The sequence below is a fragment of the Dermacentor albipictus genome, chromosome 1 (genome assembly GCF_038994185.2).
Source record: "Dermacentor albipictus isolate Rhodes 1998 colony chromosome 1, USDA_Dalb.pri_finalv2, whole genome shotgun sequence".
In the NCBI taxonomy this organism is placed as follows: Eukaryota; Metazoa; Arthropoda; class Arachnida; order Ixodida; family Ixodidae; genus Dermacentor; species Dermacentor albipictus.
In genome coordinates, this window is record NC_091821.1 from 315,766,315 (window position 1) to 315,782,500 (window position 16,186).

Here is a 16,186-nt window from a genome sequence, read left to right on the forward strand (position 1 = left end):
GACTTGATGCTCTAAACAACTCTTACAAGACAAATACGATGCTGATGGAGCATATTTGCCATTAAAAATGATAAGAATCCCACTGACACAATATGGATGCATTTATTTTTGAAGTTTGCCTTGAGCACCTGGATTTTGTGGCATACATGTGTACTTCAATAATAGACAGTTTTAGTTTAGCGTACGTAACTATAGCATAAGCTATACAATATAGTATAGCGTACGCTAAGCAGCACACATTTGTTAAAGCTTTAGTTTCCCTGCGGGATGTTCGGATCTCAGAGGCCATATGCCGTCGTTACGGCTATCTCCCAACTGGAGCGATAGGTGGCGCTGACATCTCGAACGTTTCCTTTGTTAGGCTTCGACTCGTTTGAAAGTAGAAGTGATCTCAAAAACTATGCAAGGTTATATCCACAATACTCTGACGTTGAAGTGACCTGAGACTAAGCGAAAGCCGTTTACACAGTCGTTTGCTACTAATGAAGTGAATTTTACAAAAGCAACGCCAAATTCAATTCGAAGTGGGCAGCCGGGACTGCCGCCATGTTTCACGCAAACTACGCAAAACACGCAAAGCCGCTAATGCTAAATCTGAACAATAGCGTGTGTATGCTATATGCTATGGGTTGTTTAGTGTTCTGCGCATACACAGTAACGACACGCTATATTATAGCGTACGCTAAACTAAAGCTGTCTCATGATTTACCTTTTCACATAGCGCACAAGCAGCAGAAACTTGAAACAGCAAGGACTGAGAAGTAACACATTTCTTTTAAGATCACAGTGATGTTTTCAGCGACTTTGCTGTTGCTGATTTCACGTGCTTTAAGAACATGTCAGTATAAACTTACTCAAAGCAAGTACCTTTCCGGCATCCTTCATCACCAGCAGACTTCCAATAGAAGGTTTTGAGACTCATGAGTAAAAATTTTTGCTAACAGAATTTATTTTTCGTAAAAGTTGATGCAACAACAGTAAAATTGTGGAACAAACGCAAATTTGGAAACAATACAGAGAATTCAGGAGAGCTGGCTGGTATATATGTGGTAGCTAAAACTTTTAATCCTTGCTTCTGGATTTAAACACATTTCTGCATGTGCTTTCATTCTTTTTCAGTAAAACATCATGACACCTGGCAAGCCAATGGCATCATGTGATAGTTACCATAATGCTACAAACCTCCATGCATATATACTTTAACATTTCATCAATACTTTTTTGACACACAAAGCCACACTTCAGCAGTGACACCTGCCCATTATTGCCTTTATAATTGACCACTTGTATTTCAAATTTATTTCAAGTGTATGTTATCATACAGCGCCTAACCATCCTATGGTATGACCTTGTAGCTGCAGTAATAATGGGTAGTCAAGAAAAGTGGTATTGAACAGCATCAGCATAACATTAAAGCATACTGTGCTTTAATGTTAGACTATATGCTGTTTCAAAAGAACTTGGCGAATTCTGCAGTCTACAGGCAAGGAACTGAAGGGCACCTGGTGCCCATCAGCAGCTCTACAAGTGGAAGCAGGGCAAAGAACGGACAGCCCTACAAATATGGATTAAGACTCCCAAAAGAAAGGCAGAAAAGGCCTGTGACTGACCTTGCTTGGTCTGTGTGGAGACGAACGTCTTGATGAGTGTGTCAGTGGTTTGGGTGTAAAGGGAAAGGGCATATCGAAGGCTCTGAAGCTCAGGGCTCTTGTCCAAGAATGTCTTCTTGAGGCCGTTGCCACCCGCATGGAAGTACTGCTTGATGGTGTCCAGCGCCACATCCAGCACAGCACACTGCTTCGGTGTTAAGTTCTTCTCCACTTCCTGCATGAGAAAACCCACAAATGTGTTGAGTACACAACTGTACTCGTTGAAAAACTCTCACAATCTACATGGCGTATCTTATGTGTACACTTCAATGAAAAATCTCATCATATCTTACAGCACTCCTAACCATAAAGTATGCTTATAATGCTTTATCACAGCTTTATACATTCTCATATCGCAAACTCACTGTTCAATTCTTATATCATGTATGCAGTTGGCGTGAGGTAACTTATGTTTACACTTAACAGAAAAATTCCATCATAACTTAGGACACTTCCCCCACAAAGTAACTTTCTAACAGTCTATCACAGCTTTATACATTCTCATATCATGAAGTTTCAGTTCAATGTTTATATCAATTATGCAATTACCATAACTGACCTGCAGGGTCTGTTGTTTCTACTCTAGTTGTATGCAGCACGAAATACAGTACCATTGTCTATATTTCCCATATATAGAAAAAAACTCAGCAATGATTGCTTACCATCAGGTCAATAAAGGCTGCATTAAGTACGGTTGATTTGCTTGAATTCAATATGAGCAGATCATTTAGAATTTGTTAGAATGATTTGAAATTATACAATTTCCATGGAGCCAACAAAAACCCACTGCCAGTTGCGGTGCATGCTGATATTACAGGTGCGCATGGTCAGTGCCACACAATTGAATATGCATTTCACCAGCTGATGAGAGCCATCCTGTTTGGTGAGCTCCATGTATACATGGATGGTTCAGTCCTGCAAGAGCACAGACACCAGTATTAGTGCTGTCGCCACAATACCAGCACTGCAAACCAGCTGTAGCTGTTGCCTCGACGAGCAGTCCTTGTCTGCCCCAGCCAAGTGGCGGTGTTTTAGATGGGCTCGAATTTGCTGCTGGGAGCTTCAATGACCCCACGAAAGTTGCATGTTGGCAACGGACTTGCACTCTGCACTCACCAGGCTCAAAATGACGAGCTGCCTCTCCCCAATACTCAGTACAGTCCCACCACAACATTGTGGCACTCAGTGAAGGCGGGGGTTGGACCTTTGCTCTTTAGTGGGTTTCCAGCCACTGAGGTGTTGTGGAAAATGAGGATGCTAATGATCTTGCAGCTGCAGCACATACAATGCCACTGAGCTCCAATTGTGCCATGCCTATGGATGATGTGCTTGAGGCAATTTGTGCACGCCCCATCATCCAGCATCCAGACCCCCACATTGCCAGGAGTAACCTAACAATGCCCAGCAGCAGCCACAGATGCGATTTTTGCTCAGCTTACATATAGCATATATGTGGACTAGCTGGCCCACCAGGAGCAGCTAGAACATGCGATAATTAGTGATTGCCATTAATTATGATGAGCCTCAAACATGTGATGCTCTGTATCTGGCACATACTTAACTGGAATGACAGTGCATCCTCTGGCAGACTTTTGGAAAAGGATATCTTGAAAGTGCGGCTTGTCATAGGGCTTGTGCTAAACAGACATGACCTCACTACTGCTTGGCTTCAATTTCCTATTTGCAGCATGTGCCCTAAACTGAAAAGTTGTGTAGCTCATTAGTGAACATACAGTCGAATCTTGATAATTCGAGCTTGAAGGGGCCCAAAAATTTGTTCGAATTAAAGGGAGCTAATTGAATGGAGGACTTACCTGCAGTGGCACATGTGCATGCACTCAGCTAACACGAGGAGAAAGTTCCACAAGATTTATTCACACGTATTTACAAATCACAGTCATTTATTAGTTGTACTGGTGCTCGTACTGTGATAGAAGGCGGCGGGCGCACGCGTGTATAATAAAGGGAAACGTATGTCCCATGACAATTGCCGCTTCAAACTTTTGGTATGCTTCACCGCGTAAGACTGTTGTATTGGGGCAAAGTTGACTTTCGGGAACCGGTATTATGCAATGAGCCGTGCTCTCCGCTCTCCGAAGACAATGGTTAGGATTACAAAGGCGAAGTCGGCGCCATTGCTAACAGCGGCGAATTGTTTCAATGAAAAACATGGCACCGAGCAGCAAGAAGCTTGACAGTGAACGTCGAAGCAGCTAGGCCTAGCGTTGCCTTGGTGTGGCTACGGCTGCCAGCGGATCTGCGTGCGAGATCATCTACTCGAGGCGACGCGAGAATCAAAATGGCGGTGGTGGTGGATTCGATTAATGCTGTTTCGGACCTGCGGTCATAACAAAAAGTCTGGAAAGTCGGACGGCAAAGATTTTTTGCGTCCGAAATTTCAGACGTTATCATACATTGACTCTATTGACTCTATGGGGTACATGGCGGTGCAGTGACACTAACAGAAGTCACTAACCCGCCACGGTTTTTTATTTTTCTTCACGCGCGGCGTTAAGAAGTCTCTTCTAAGCTTTTCCTCTATGCGGGGTGTGAGGAAGGCTAGTCGGAGGCGGCGCCACGTGGTTTTGCGAGCTGCTGAGAGCATTGTCGGAGCGCAGTATGTTTGAATAAACCGTCACAAATGCTTGAGCGTTGGACTTAAAGGGCGTTTTCGCCCACTGGAAAACACATAGCCTTGATGGAACAACAGCTTCAGTTTGAATAAACCGAAAGTTCGAATTAAGCATGTTCGAATTAACGAGATTCGACTGTAATTAATTATGTCGCTGAATATTGCAATTTTGTCACCCTGTAATTTTACCATGGCCACAGTACAGTTCAGATGTCCACTTAAAAATGAGACATTTACGATGCTTGTAGCCTTTCTTTTTCTTTGGAGTGCCATTTGTAATTTAATCTTTTTGACCACCTGCGTCCGCGTAATTTTCTATTTATTATCACAGCATTTTTTTGCGGCGGCAGTGAAATTTTGTTACATTGAAATTGTATACAAACACACTTTATTACATTGCTGCACAGCCAAAACCAAAGCCTTCTTGGCACTCGTACACTGGCTCATGACTCCTCCATTGCTGGCTCATTGCAATCCATCTGTTGCCACTGAACTGCACACGGATGCCAGTGGCTATGGATTTGGGGCTGCACTTGTTCTATGGCAACTTAATGCAGAGTGCGTATTACATATGGCAGCCACCTCCTGCCACCCGCCGAGAAGAATTTTTCAATTACCGAATTACCTGGTGTTAGTTCGGGTAGTTACCAAATTCTGCCCCTATTTGTAATGCCGCACATTTTCTGTGGTTACCAATCACCGAGCCTTGTGGTGGCTCTCCTCGCTTAAAGACCCCACTGGACAATTGGGTAGATGGGCACTATGGCTCGAAGAATATTCCTTTGCTGTTTTATACAAGTCAGGCCGTCTGCACAAGGACGCCGACTGCCTCTCCCGTCATCCTGTCGACCGCCCTGAATATGAAGCACATGACACCGACTCTTGCATCCTGTTCATTTCTGATCTCCACATCTGCACTGAACAACGGCGTGATGACTGCTTACATGTTCTCATCGATCGTCTCAATGCTGGACATTTGGACCCACGCTGTGCATGTTCGTGCTCCGCGATGACATTCTCTACCATCGCAGCTTACGCCCTGAAGGACCAGAACTTTTACTCGTTGTACCAAGCCATCTGTGGACATCAGCTCTTGAGTGGTTGCATGACGCCCCTACTGCAGGTCACCTTGGTGTTGTGCATACTTACGACCGTGCATGATGCCGCTTCTAGTGGCCAGGCCTGTACTGCTCTGTGCACCGCTACATTGCAGCCTGTGCGCTCTGTCAGCAGAGCAAAATACCTGCTGTGCTTCCCGCTGGACGCCTTCACCCCATCGATGTGCCCTCAGAAGCATACTTTTGCGTCGGTCCCGATCTGCTCGGCTCTTTTCCAACATTGAAATCTGGCAATAAGTGGGTCATTGTTGCGGCTGATTACGTGACTCGGTATGCGATCACATGAGCTTTGTGCACAAGCTGCGCAACTGAGGTGGCAGATCTTTTTTTACATGATGCCATCCTCCATACGGCACACCTCGGCAGCTCCTCACTGATTGCGGCCGCACCTTCTTGTCCAGAGTAGTTGAAGACCTACTTCGATCCTGTTCTGCTGAGCACAAGCTTTCCACCACCTACCACCTGTAGGCAAATGGACTGACGGAACGGCTCAATTACATGTTGACATAAATGCTGTCTATGTACATTTCTGATGACCCCAGTGATTGGAACACCATGTTACACTTCGTGACCTTCGCCTATAATTCATCCCATCATGAGACTGCTGGCTTTTCACCCTTCTACCTTCATTTTCGCTGACATCCTTCTTTGCCCTTTGACACACTGCTTGCTTCCTCGACAAACACTCCCACTGAATATGCTCAAAACGTCTGTGCCTGGGCTCACACGGCACACCAGATTGCCGGCTCCCAGCTCACTGAGTCTTAGGCTGCACAGAAGATCCGGTATGACAGCTGACATCAGGACATTCGATTCCCTCCTGTCTCTGTTGTCCTCCTATGGACAGCATGTCGCCACATCGGCTTGTCTGAAAAGCTGCTGCTGTGCTACACAGGGCCCTACACGATAGTGTGTCAGCTTGGCGATGTGAACTACAAGATAGCTCTGCTGGACTCACGTGTCTCCATGGATGTCGTGCCCGTGTCTCGGCTGAAGCCTTATTTTGTTATGAGTTCACCTTCCTTATTGTTAGTGCCGAGACGGCGTCTTTACAGGTAGGGGTTACGTTACGGTGCAACCAAGAGTGGTGCCAGTCAGAAGACGATTTAACGTGTGTAGGTGGAATCGGTCTCGACAGCCATCTTGTTTATGCATTGCTGTCTCTCTTTTAAATATTGTAAATACATCGTTATATGCGACTTCTGCAACGTAACAATATTGAGGTCCTAAATAGATGGAGTTCTACTGAAAAGAGGTTATGAAACGTCAAATACTTTGTTATATAAGAATTTCATTATATTAAAGTTCGTTATATTCAGGTTTAACTATCACGAAATGAAAACATGTATAGAGCTGCGCTCAAATTTCACATTGGAAGTATCGTAATTGTCCGTTACATTTTTTTCCCTACAAAATAACTGCTACTAGTACCACCACATAGAGCAACAGATTATGCTTTTGAAATAGTGATTCAGCATCTTACAATAGTTAAGTGAAGGCTTGGTAAACCAGTAAAAATACAGAGGCAAAATATGGTTGGAAACACGACTATCAAAACTGCACGTCAGGTACTCACGATGTCATGGATCTTGGCAGCATGTGCTTGGCTCTACAATCAGTGACAGGCCAAGAATAAAGTGGCTAGTTTCTCTCAAAAGGAACACATACAGATCTGTCACTGGGTCACCTCGACTCATTCTCCTTCTCATTCCTCCTTACAACCCATGACCACATATTAGCCTTGCTCAGGTATTGCTGCTTTGTTTTGTTTACCCTGGCAGTGAAGTGGAGCACACCCAGCCTCCAATGGCACGTCTTATCAAAAGCATTGTGTACCTGTTCACGCTCTTGAGGAGATTGTGAGGAAGTTTCCAAAATGAGAGGTCAAGATACCGTATTTACAAGATTGTAAGTCGACCCCTTTTTTTAAATTTGAAAATCTGAAGTGAGGGGTCAACTTACAATCGAAACCAAAACATGGCATCGCCAAAAAAGCCAGACCAACGGGAACTACAACGTAGTTACAATTTTATGTTTGTTCTATGGCCCTACCCATAGCTTTTCGCTATCCAGCGGGTTTGTTCGCTTTTTGGAAGGGTTTTTCAACATTTTTGAGGGTTTTACAGTGTACACAACACTCACGAGGGGGTGTCAATAGTTGATGGAAGCGCCGCTGTTCCATTCGTGGTGGCACCCTCAGAACAGCGGCACTGTCAGACCTGTCACCAGACCTGTCAAAAGAGTCTCCCTGATGAGTGCGTGGGGTTGGGTGCATTCGACGTGGTCTGCTGTTTCACAAGATGTCGTGGTACGGTCATTTGCCAAACGTTAAATTTCGCGGGACGACGACGTGCTGTGGGACCGTAGCAACGATGATGATGGCAGCACTAGTGAAGATGAGTAGTCCTATGATCATGTCAGCTACTAAAAAATTTTCGTTATCGAATGTGCTTTCGGGTATGCTCTCCCCTTTTTTCTTTTCCCTGTCACGTGATATGGGGGGTCAACTTACAATCGTGTAAATACGGTAATATCTTTCGAAACCGCAGTTCACAGTATGTGTATTCTTGTGTGTTTGTGCTGCAATCTCTCTTCATTATCCCACCCTGCATCTGCCAATCGTGGTTATTTATGAGTGTTCGGTGTGTGACATTGGCATGTTCATTGTTGCTCAACCACTGGTAAGCCGGTTTATCATGCCTGTGTGATAATGAGATTACAATGTAAAGGGCTGTGAGTAGGCATATCTCACTTTTGTGCGAGTAGTCTCTCTTGTATTTCTGGTTTTTCACTGAGTATAGTGCATTGTTTAGTAATAAATATATTCATGACACTGCAGTTGAAAGTTACTGAATCCCTAACTCAGAAATGTGAGTGCACTACATGAGTATGAATGAAGGCCTACACAAAGATACCGCTTTGGGCATAAAAATCAGAAACCAATGTTTGTGCTTTATTTTTGCTAATAACATGCAGCCTTTTTTTTTTCTATCAATGTTTTCAGATTGTAATGTACCAGTCTAAACCAATGCAGTGTCCTTAGTAAATGATGCATACTACACAGTGTCTGGGAAGTTTGCTCTTGTGGCATTGTATGCTGTATAACAAATTTGATTTGGTAAGTGGCTTATAGTGTGATCTTAAAAAAAAGAAAAAGGAAAAAAAAGAGAGAGCGAGAGAGAGGAAAAGGTAGTAAAAAAAAAAAAAAGCAAGCTGGTAACACTTGTGGAGAGTGAGGCTCACCATGACACCCAGTGTTGGGAGCTTGTTGGCAGCAACATGGTTTCGAAAGAGCCGTGACACGTCTTCAATTTTGGCATTGGGCAAGTTGGGAAGGATCATCTGCGACAGAACAGTGGCAGCAGGAAAGACAGAACAGAGAATGCAGCAGCAAGGATAGACAGTAGAGAAGGATCAGTAACTGTGAGGAGAGTACACAGGTTGAAGGAATCAGAGACAGCGTTACCAGGAAAGGAACAGATTCTGTGTTCATGTTCATAGATGATGGGTGTCAGGCTGTGATGACACGTTGGTGAGTGAACCTCAGGGAAAAGAGTGAATGTACATGTTATAGGTTCCAGCACACTGCTTGCTTCAGAAGAACTTGTAGGCCTAGCTAGTACTTGCTGCGAGACATAATTGAAGCTAAAATGACTCACTCAAAGCACAGACACGAAAGAAAACAATCATGACAAACATGGGCAGCACTTCCAACTGATGTATTTCAGGTACAGACCCGATATGTTTGCTTGCACAGAAGGCATCAGTCACACCTGATGAGACAACAAGCAGGTCAAAGATTCTAATCTCAGAATCATACAGCTGTATGGACATACCACTTATATATGCACTGTTTAACGCTTTTATGTAATAAGCTTCTTTTTTTATTATTAATAGGTGTGATTCTCGGGTAGGAATTATTCTGAAGTGTTTACTTGAAATAAATCAGTTAGAAATGATGCTGCTGTTGTTGTGATTGCTTTCTTTCATGTTTGTGGTTTGTGTGCATACTTTTAATGGCAATTGTGTCTAACTTTGCTTGCAATTTGTTGTGTCCCAGTTTTGTTGCTCTTTCAATGTTTTACTCACTTCAGCAAACTTGCCTTTGTAATTGATTATTGCTTCGAGATTCGTCAAAGTTCGTTTCCATGGTAAGTACCGCAGACTCACGACGAGCTGGGATTCACAGCTGGTTTTCTGAAGTAATATCACTCGCATGATATGCTTTCTTACTGCATTGTGTAAACATTCATTTGTATCATAGCTAGGGCACAGCCCTTCTTGTTCAAAGCTAACTGCATAATACAAAAGTATGCAATAACTATAAAAATGTGATCTTAAAATAAAAAGGAAGATTATTATTTGATGCCAATACTACACATGGAAAAGCTATGAATACAAAAGTATGTTTCTAAACAATATAATGCGAACTTGAAAACTTGTATGGAAGCTGAGCTAAGCAGCACTGAATTGGGCTATATTAACATTATTATGCAATGAACAAAGAAAAATTTTTTGGGGTCACAGGCCTATGAACACGCATCCCATCTTCTAGCATTTTTATAAATCTAAAGCGATAAGCATATTCTTCTTCTTGTACTTGATATCTTGATTACTCGGCAGAGCTTGTCTGCGCATAGTTGAATGAATTCACTAGTTGCTGGATCAGAAAATATGTTTTCTGTGCAGTGATTACAGCAGAGTGGTTTCACACTAATTAGCAGCAATTAACCAAATAGCTTCATCCTATGGTGTCATCCATTTTCTAGCCAGAAATATATCAGAACTTACCGAAAAGGCACGTAATTTCTAAAGTAAGTGCTCAACAGAAAACACTGGTAAGCATTCATGTACAATAAGGCACAGGAAGCATTTGAGGAAGCAGGATACTCATTAAATATATTAAAATTATAATACACACAAAGCAGTGGAAGCATCACATTTACCCAACAACATTTAACTAAGTTTCTGTTCACAAACGAATGCCTACTCGATAGAAAAAATGCCTGTGCCAATGCAATCACTTAAAAACTTCGGCGTCATCTCTCAATGCCTGCAAATCAAGTACATATCTATTATTATGAGGCTGAAGATATTTAGCCTAAAATTTGACATTTTGGGAGTAGCAATCGCCTCTTATTTGATGGGGGAGTTATATTCCTGAGGTTTCAAATGTTTCCCCATCACTCATTACTCTAATAAACTCTTATGTGAGAGCCACAGCACACTGCACGATGCATGAATGCTTGGTGATAATTCTTAATGACAAAAAGCCTTAATAGAATCAATATAGCTTGTTTTACATGATGCTACATCAAGTGCGAAAGTGCCATCTTGCTCTTTAAAATGTGTTTACCAGTCATTATAACGCTCCATAAGCAGAATCATCTACAGCCCCTCACTTAATAGTTTGCTGAGTTTCTTATTTACCACAATGCTGAAACGTAACCATAGGTTCAATTGATACTTAAATTACTTGGTGTCATCACAAGTGAAGAAAGAAAGCAGCAAGGTAGCCTGCCTTTAGTGCTGTGGTACTGGGCTGTGGAGGCTACTGCACATGATGGTCTTATGATGCCTTCTAGAAGGCTACATATGCAGCAGCCTGCCTATTTGATTTAACGACTATAAAAAAGGTTTTCATATTTACAAATGCACAGATAATGTGGAAACCTTGCATGAAGGTACAGCCACATGTTGTCTGTTTAGCATAGTTATATTAGCAAATCATCACTTCACCTGAGAGGAAAAGATGTTACCTGCTCTGATATAAAAAATAGTCTTTGTTTAATCCTTGTTTGTTTTCCCCATCGTACAAATTTTTTGGTGTTGCACAAAGTTGCAGCATAATTGTCCCATTTGATGAACACAGCTGCGTGCTTTACAAGGCTTCCAGCCTGCGAATTCGAATGATATACCTCCATATGGTATAATAGGTGCTATTCTTAGCATATGCAATGCTACATGGTAGAATATCCTTTGTTTTGACTTGTAGTTCCCCAATAGAATGAACAACGCTGTTTGCCATAGCAAATGATCACTGAACCAAGGTGATATTGAAAAAGCAAAGAGCCTCTTACATTCTTCTCTCCCATTGGCGGAAGCACCACTGTCTTCTCCATCGTGTGCATAACAATCTTCCAGAGTTCCTAAATGAAACAAGATTACATTATTAAGGACACTGGTGATTTTATATGAAAGCTAAGTGTTAACTAGTGCTATCTAAAATGAAGTGTTGATATAACACTTGTACAAAGGTCTTACTACTTTTCCTAAAACCAAGTTAGCTCAGGGGCAACACTCATTAACTCCTTCATTATATTCAGTTCCTTTCTATATTGAACTTTTCTTAGTTTTCAGTCCAGGCCCATTAAGAGGTACAAGTACAGTAATTAAATTCCATTCATGTACCATATTCTTTCATTTCTGTCATTTTTTTTCACCAGTTGCCTTTCTCCTATGCTATCAGTTCTATAAGATTTAGGGGCATGGATTCTGTGAGAAAGCTGAGGCTCGCACATGCTAATGCAGGCTTCAACTCTGGCTTAAGGTGTGTACATGTGCCCAGGATTCGCAGACACTGTGACTACTTGCAGATTTTCCCTCCCCATAGAACTTTCGCAGCCAACAATCGCACTGTCATGTCACTCGTTTTTTGTCATCGAAAACCTGCCAAGGGTCAGTTAATAATTTGTGTTTGAAGGACACTGTCTTGCTACAGTATCATGTTGGAGGCACTGAAGGTAAAGAGTTCGTTGCCAGTATCAACGCCATTAGGCCATGTGAACAGTCGAAGTCTCAATGAATCACGTCATTTGTCATTAATGCTTTTCCACTAAAGTTTCAGCTGCATGAGTCAGTACCTTGAGATATCCTGCACTCACCTTGAGCAAACGCTTGAGCACGGTGCGCTCACAGACCTGAGCAAACATGGACAGCTTGCCATCGAGAATGTCCATGAGAGGATGCAGCACATGGTCTGCCTCTGCTGCTACCTCATTGCGCTGGGACGTTTGGTTCATGGAAACCTGGCCACTGCCTTTGACTCCTGCCAGAAGGGAGCTGAGCTCACCCATGCTTTGCTTGATGGTTGGCTCCAAGCTGCAAAAGTAGGATGTGTTGTCAAGTCTCGAGCCTTAGCAATAGTTCAAGGCAGCGCATGCAATTGTGCTCCGTAAGGAACCAGGATTTCTGTTTATGGAGTGCTTACACAACAATCACTGAAATTATAACATCAATACTATTCAATACGGTCTTCTGATGTGTAACTCAGTGTCCTTGCACTGAACCTTGACAAGTGAACAACTACTCTGGGAAAAGAATTTTTTTGCATAAATGCACAAATTTTGTTCAGTGCAGCTTAAACTGAAACAAATTTGAGGACATTGGAGGGCATGGGATCAAGTATGAGCAGTAGTGGCCTTGAATTGTCATCGAAGAAACACATTCTAGCTGTTGATAACCTCTGCATGTTCTGGAGAATAGTTTGCTACAATTTTATTATGGTATTTATTTTGGATTAGCATTTTGAACATGTTCACTCTCAAAAACACCCACTCGTACTTTTCAACAATTTTCAACAATTTCTTGTTTTTCTAGCCCTGACACCTTTATCAGGAGTTTTCACGATCAATAAATAACGCAGCAGGAGTCCATCCTACTAAAACAGAAAGGTTCCATAACTACTCATAGGATGGCTTCTGCGCGAAAGAGGAAAATTCAGTATTCTTCATAAAATTGCAAGTACTTTCAACAATAAGAATGTCATTTCTTTTTTGCACACTGGTGCTCTATGTGATTAGCAGGCTACTTTCAGCGCGCAACAAATGGCCACACTAAAATTTTCATGATTTCTCTCCCATAATCATTTGTAGCTTTCTGTGGATGCTTGATTGGCATTTTATGGTAGAATGAGCATCTCAAATTTCTTGTGGAGGGACCACTCCTTTCTTAAAAGAAACTACCAAGGTTTTTCTAGAAACGCTTAGTCACGGAAGTTGCGTACAAGTTTCTGCTACAACCATATATCATAAGCAAAGTCTGCATATAATGCGAAATTGATGAAGAAATTTGTTGAATGAATAAGAGCCGCTACATTTTTTATTCAGCTATGAAAGAGCTTCACACAAGGGTATTGTTTACATTTATCCTGCTTTTAATACTAGAAGATATGATGAACTTATTGACACTTGTGAAGCATTTTATTAACAATTTGTCCAAAAAGGACCATTGCATTCACACACACCTGCTTACAAGTGTGCTACAATATGACCTAACTATTTGCAATGTAGACTTCATTTATCAGTGTAATAGGCTGTACATGCTTAATTATGTAAATGTTATTTGCATATGCTAAATGAACCCTCCAAAACATGGTTGCAGGACATGAGTATTGCCAGAACTAAAGCTATGAATTAGAATTTATGGCTTCTTAACATCATCACCATCAGCCTATTTTATGTCCACTGCAGGAAAAAAGCCTCTCCTTGCGATCTCCAATTACCCCTGTCCTGCATCAACCAATTCCAGTTAGTGCCTGCGAATATCTTAATTTCATCACCCACTTAGTCTTCTGCCATCCACGACTACGCTCCCCTTCTCTTGGCACTCATTCTCTAACCCCAATGGTGCACCGGTTATCTAACCTTATCTCTTAATGTCATCTCTTAATGTCAATTAGAATATCGGCTATCCCTGTTTGCTCTCTGATCCACACCGCTCACTTCCTGTCTCCTTAATGTTACACCTAACATTCTTCATTCCATCGCTTTTTGCATGGTCCTTAATTTCCATTCAAGCTTCTTTGTCAGTCTACAAGTTCGTGCCCCATATGTCAGCACCGGTAGAATGCATTGATTGTACACCTTTCTTTTTATGGATAATGATAAGTTTCCAGTCAGGATCTGACAATGTCAGCTGGATACGCTCCAACCCATTTTTATTCTTCTGTAAATTTCCTCCTCATGATCAGGGTCCCCTGTTAGTAATTGACCTAGGTAAACGCACAGACTCTAGAGGCTGACTAGCGATCCTGAACTCTTATTCCCTTGCCCGGCTATTGATTATTATTTTTGTCTTCTGGAAATTAATCTACAACCCCACTCCTACATTCTGTTTGTTAAGGTCCTCAATCATTTGTTGTAACTCATATCCAGTGTCACTCAACAAGACAATGTCATCTGCAAACCGAAGGTTGCTTAGATATTCGTCGTTGATCCTTCCTCCTAACCTTCCCAGTTTAATAGCTTGAATACTTCTTCCAAGCATGCAGTGAACAGCACTGGAGAGATTGTGTCTCCTTGTCTGACCCCTTTCTTTATAGGTATCTTCCTACTTTCATAGTGGAGAATTAAGGCAGCTGTGGAATCTCTGTAGATACTTTCCAAGATATTTACGTAAGCATCCTGTACTTTTTGATTATGAATTGCCTCTATGACTGCTGGTATCTCTACTGAATCAAATGCCTTTTCATAATCTCTGAAAGCCATATAAAGAGGATGATTATATTCTGCGGATTTCTCGATTACCTGATTGATGACGTGGATGTGATCTATTTTAGAGTATCCCTTCCTGAAACTTTCCTGAAACCTGCCTGCTCCCTTGGTTGACTAAAGTCCAATGTTCCGCTTATTCCATTGGAGATTATCTTGGTGAATATTTTACATAATACTGGAAATAAGCTTATGGGCCTATTGTTTTTCAATTCTTTAACGTCTCCCTTTTTGTGCATTAGTATAATGTTGTTAATCTTGGCATTCTTCTAGTTCTGTGGGACCCTTGAAGTCGATAGACAGCTTCTATATAGAACTGCTAGTTTTTCGAGCATTATGTCTCCTCCATCTTTGATTAAATCGACTGGTAGTCCATCTTCTCCTGTCGCTTTTCCCCGTTTCATGTCTTGTAATCAAGCCCCTTTTAACTTCATCACTAGTTATAGAAGGAGCCTCTGTAACCTGTTCATTACTACTTCGAATGGAGGCATCATGGCTGCTTTGGGTTCTGTGCAGCTCAGTAAAGAATTCTTCTGCTGCTTTTACTATATCTTCGAGATTGCTGATGATATTACCCTGAATATCTTTCAGTGCATATATCTTAATTTGTCCAATGCCAAGATTATTTCTCACTGATATCAGGCTGTGGCCATTTTTTTACTGCTTCCTCAGTCTTTCTCACATTATAATTTCGAATATTCCTTATTTTCTCCTTGTTGATTACTTTTGGCAGTTCCATGAATTCTATCTGATCTCTTGAGTTGGACACTTTCAATCTTTGCCGTTTATTTATTAGGTCCTTTGTTACTTCGGAGAGCTTACCTACTGGTTGCCTTGGTGCCTCACCTCCCACTTCAACTGCTGCTTCTGAAGCCAGCCTAGTTACAGTTTCATTCATTGCCTTTATGTCATCTCCATCTCTCTGTTCTAAGGCTGCATATTTGTTTGCAAGTGCCAACCTGAATTGGTCTGCTTTTACCCTTACTGCATCTAGGTTGGCCTGTCTCTTCTTGACCAATTTTGCTCTTTCTCTCTTCAAATTGAGGTGAATCCTAGCCCTCACTAACTTATGATCACTTCTTAAGAGGAAGCTTTAGCTTGGGTGCTCCTATCTAAATACATGTAAAAGGAGAATTCGTTTTTCTCGGCAACCACTGCACCAAATTTGACGAGGTGTTTTGCATTTAAAAGAAAGCCTTAAAATCTAGTGACTTTTGGGTTCCAATTTTTGATTTTGATGGTGAATTTTTTACTAAAAGTACGCAAAAATCGCAAATTTTCAGAAAACAGAACTAT

At 41.8% G+C, this 16,186-nt stretch overlaps 1 protein-coding gene across 5 annotated transcripts in view; it reads right to left on the minus strand.

Annotated features, from left to right (window-relative positions):
- Positions 1-16,186, minus strand: part of LOC135904322 (protein unc-13 homolog B-like) — a 405,600-nt gene that overhangs the window by 10,679 nt on the left and 378,735 nt on the right. For 4 of the 5 annotated variants that reach the window (XM_065434988.2, XM_065434979.2, XM_065434961.2 and 1 more), the window contains 4 exons: positions 12,284-12,500; positions 11,480-11,548; positions 8,643-8,741; positions 1,611-1,824 (listed from right to left, as the gene is read on the minus strand). In XM_065434988.2, coding sequence (XP_065291060.1) covers positions 1,611-1,824; positions 8,643-8,741; positions 11,480-11,548; positions 12,284-12,500 — 599 coding nt within the window. The remainder of the gene's footprint in view (positions 1-1,610; positions 1,825-8,642; positions 8,742-11,479; positions 11,549-12,283; positions 12,501-16,186) is intronic. The other variant, XM_065434970.2, reaches the window with a different exon arrangement.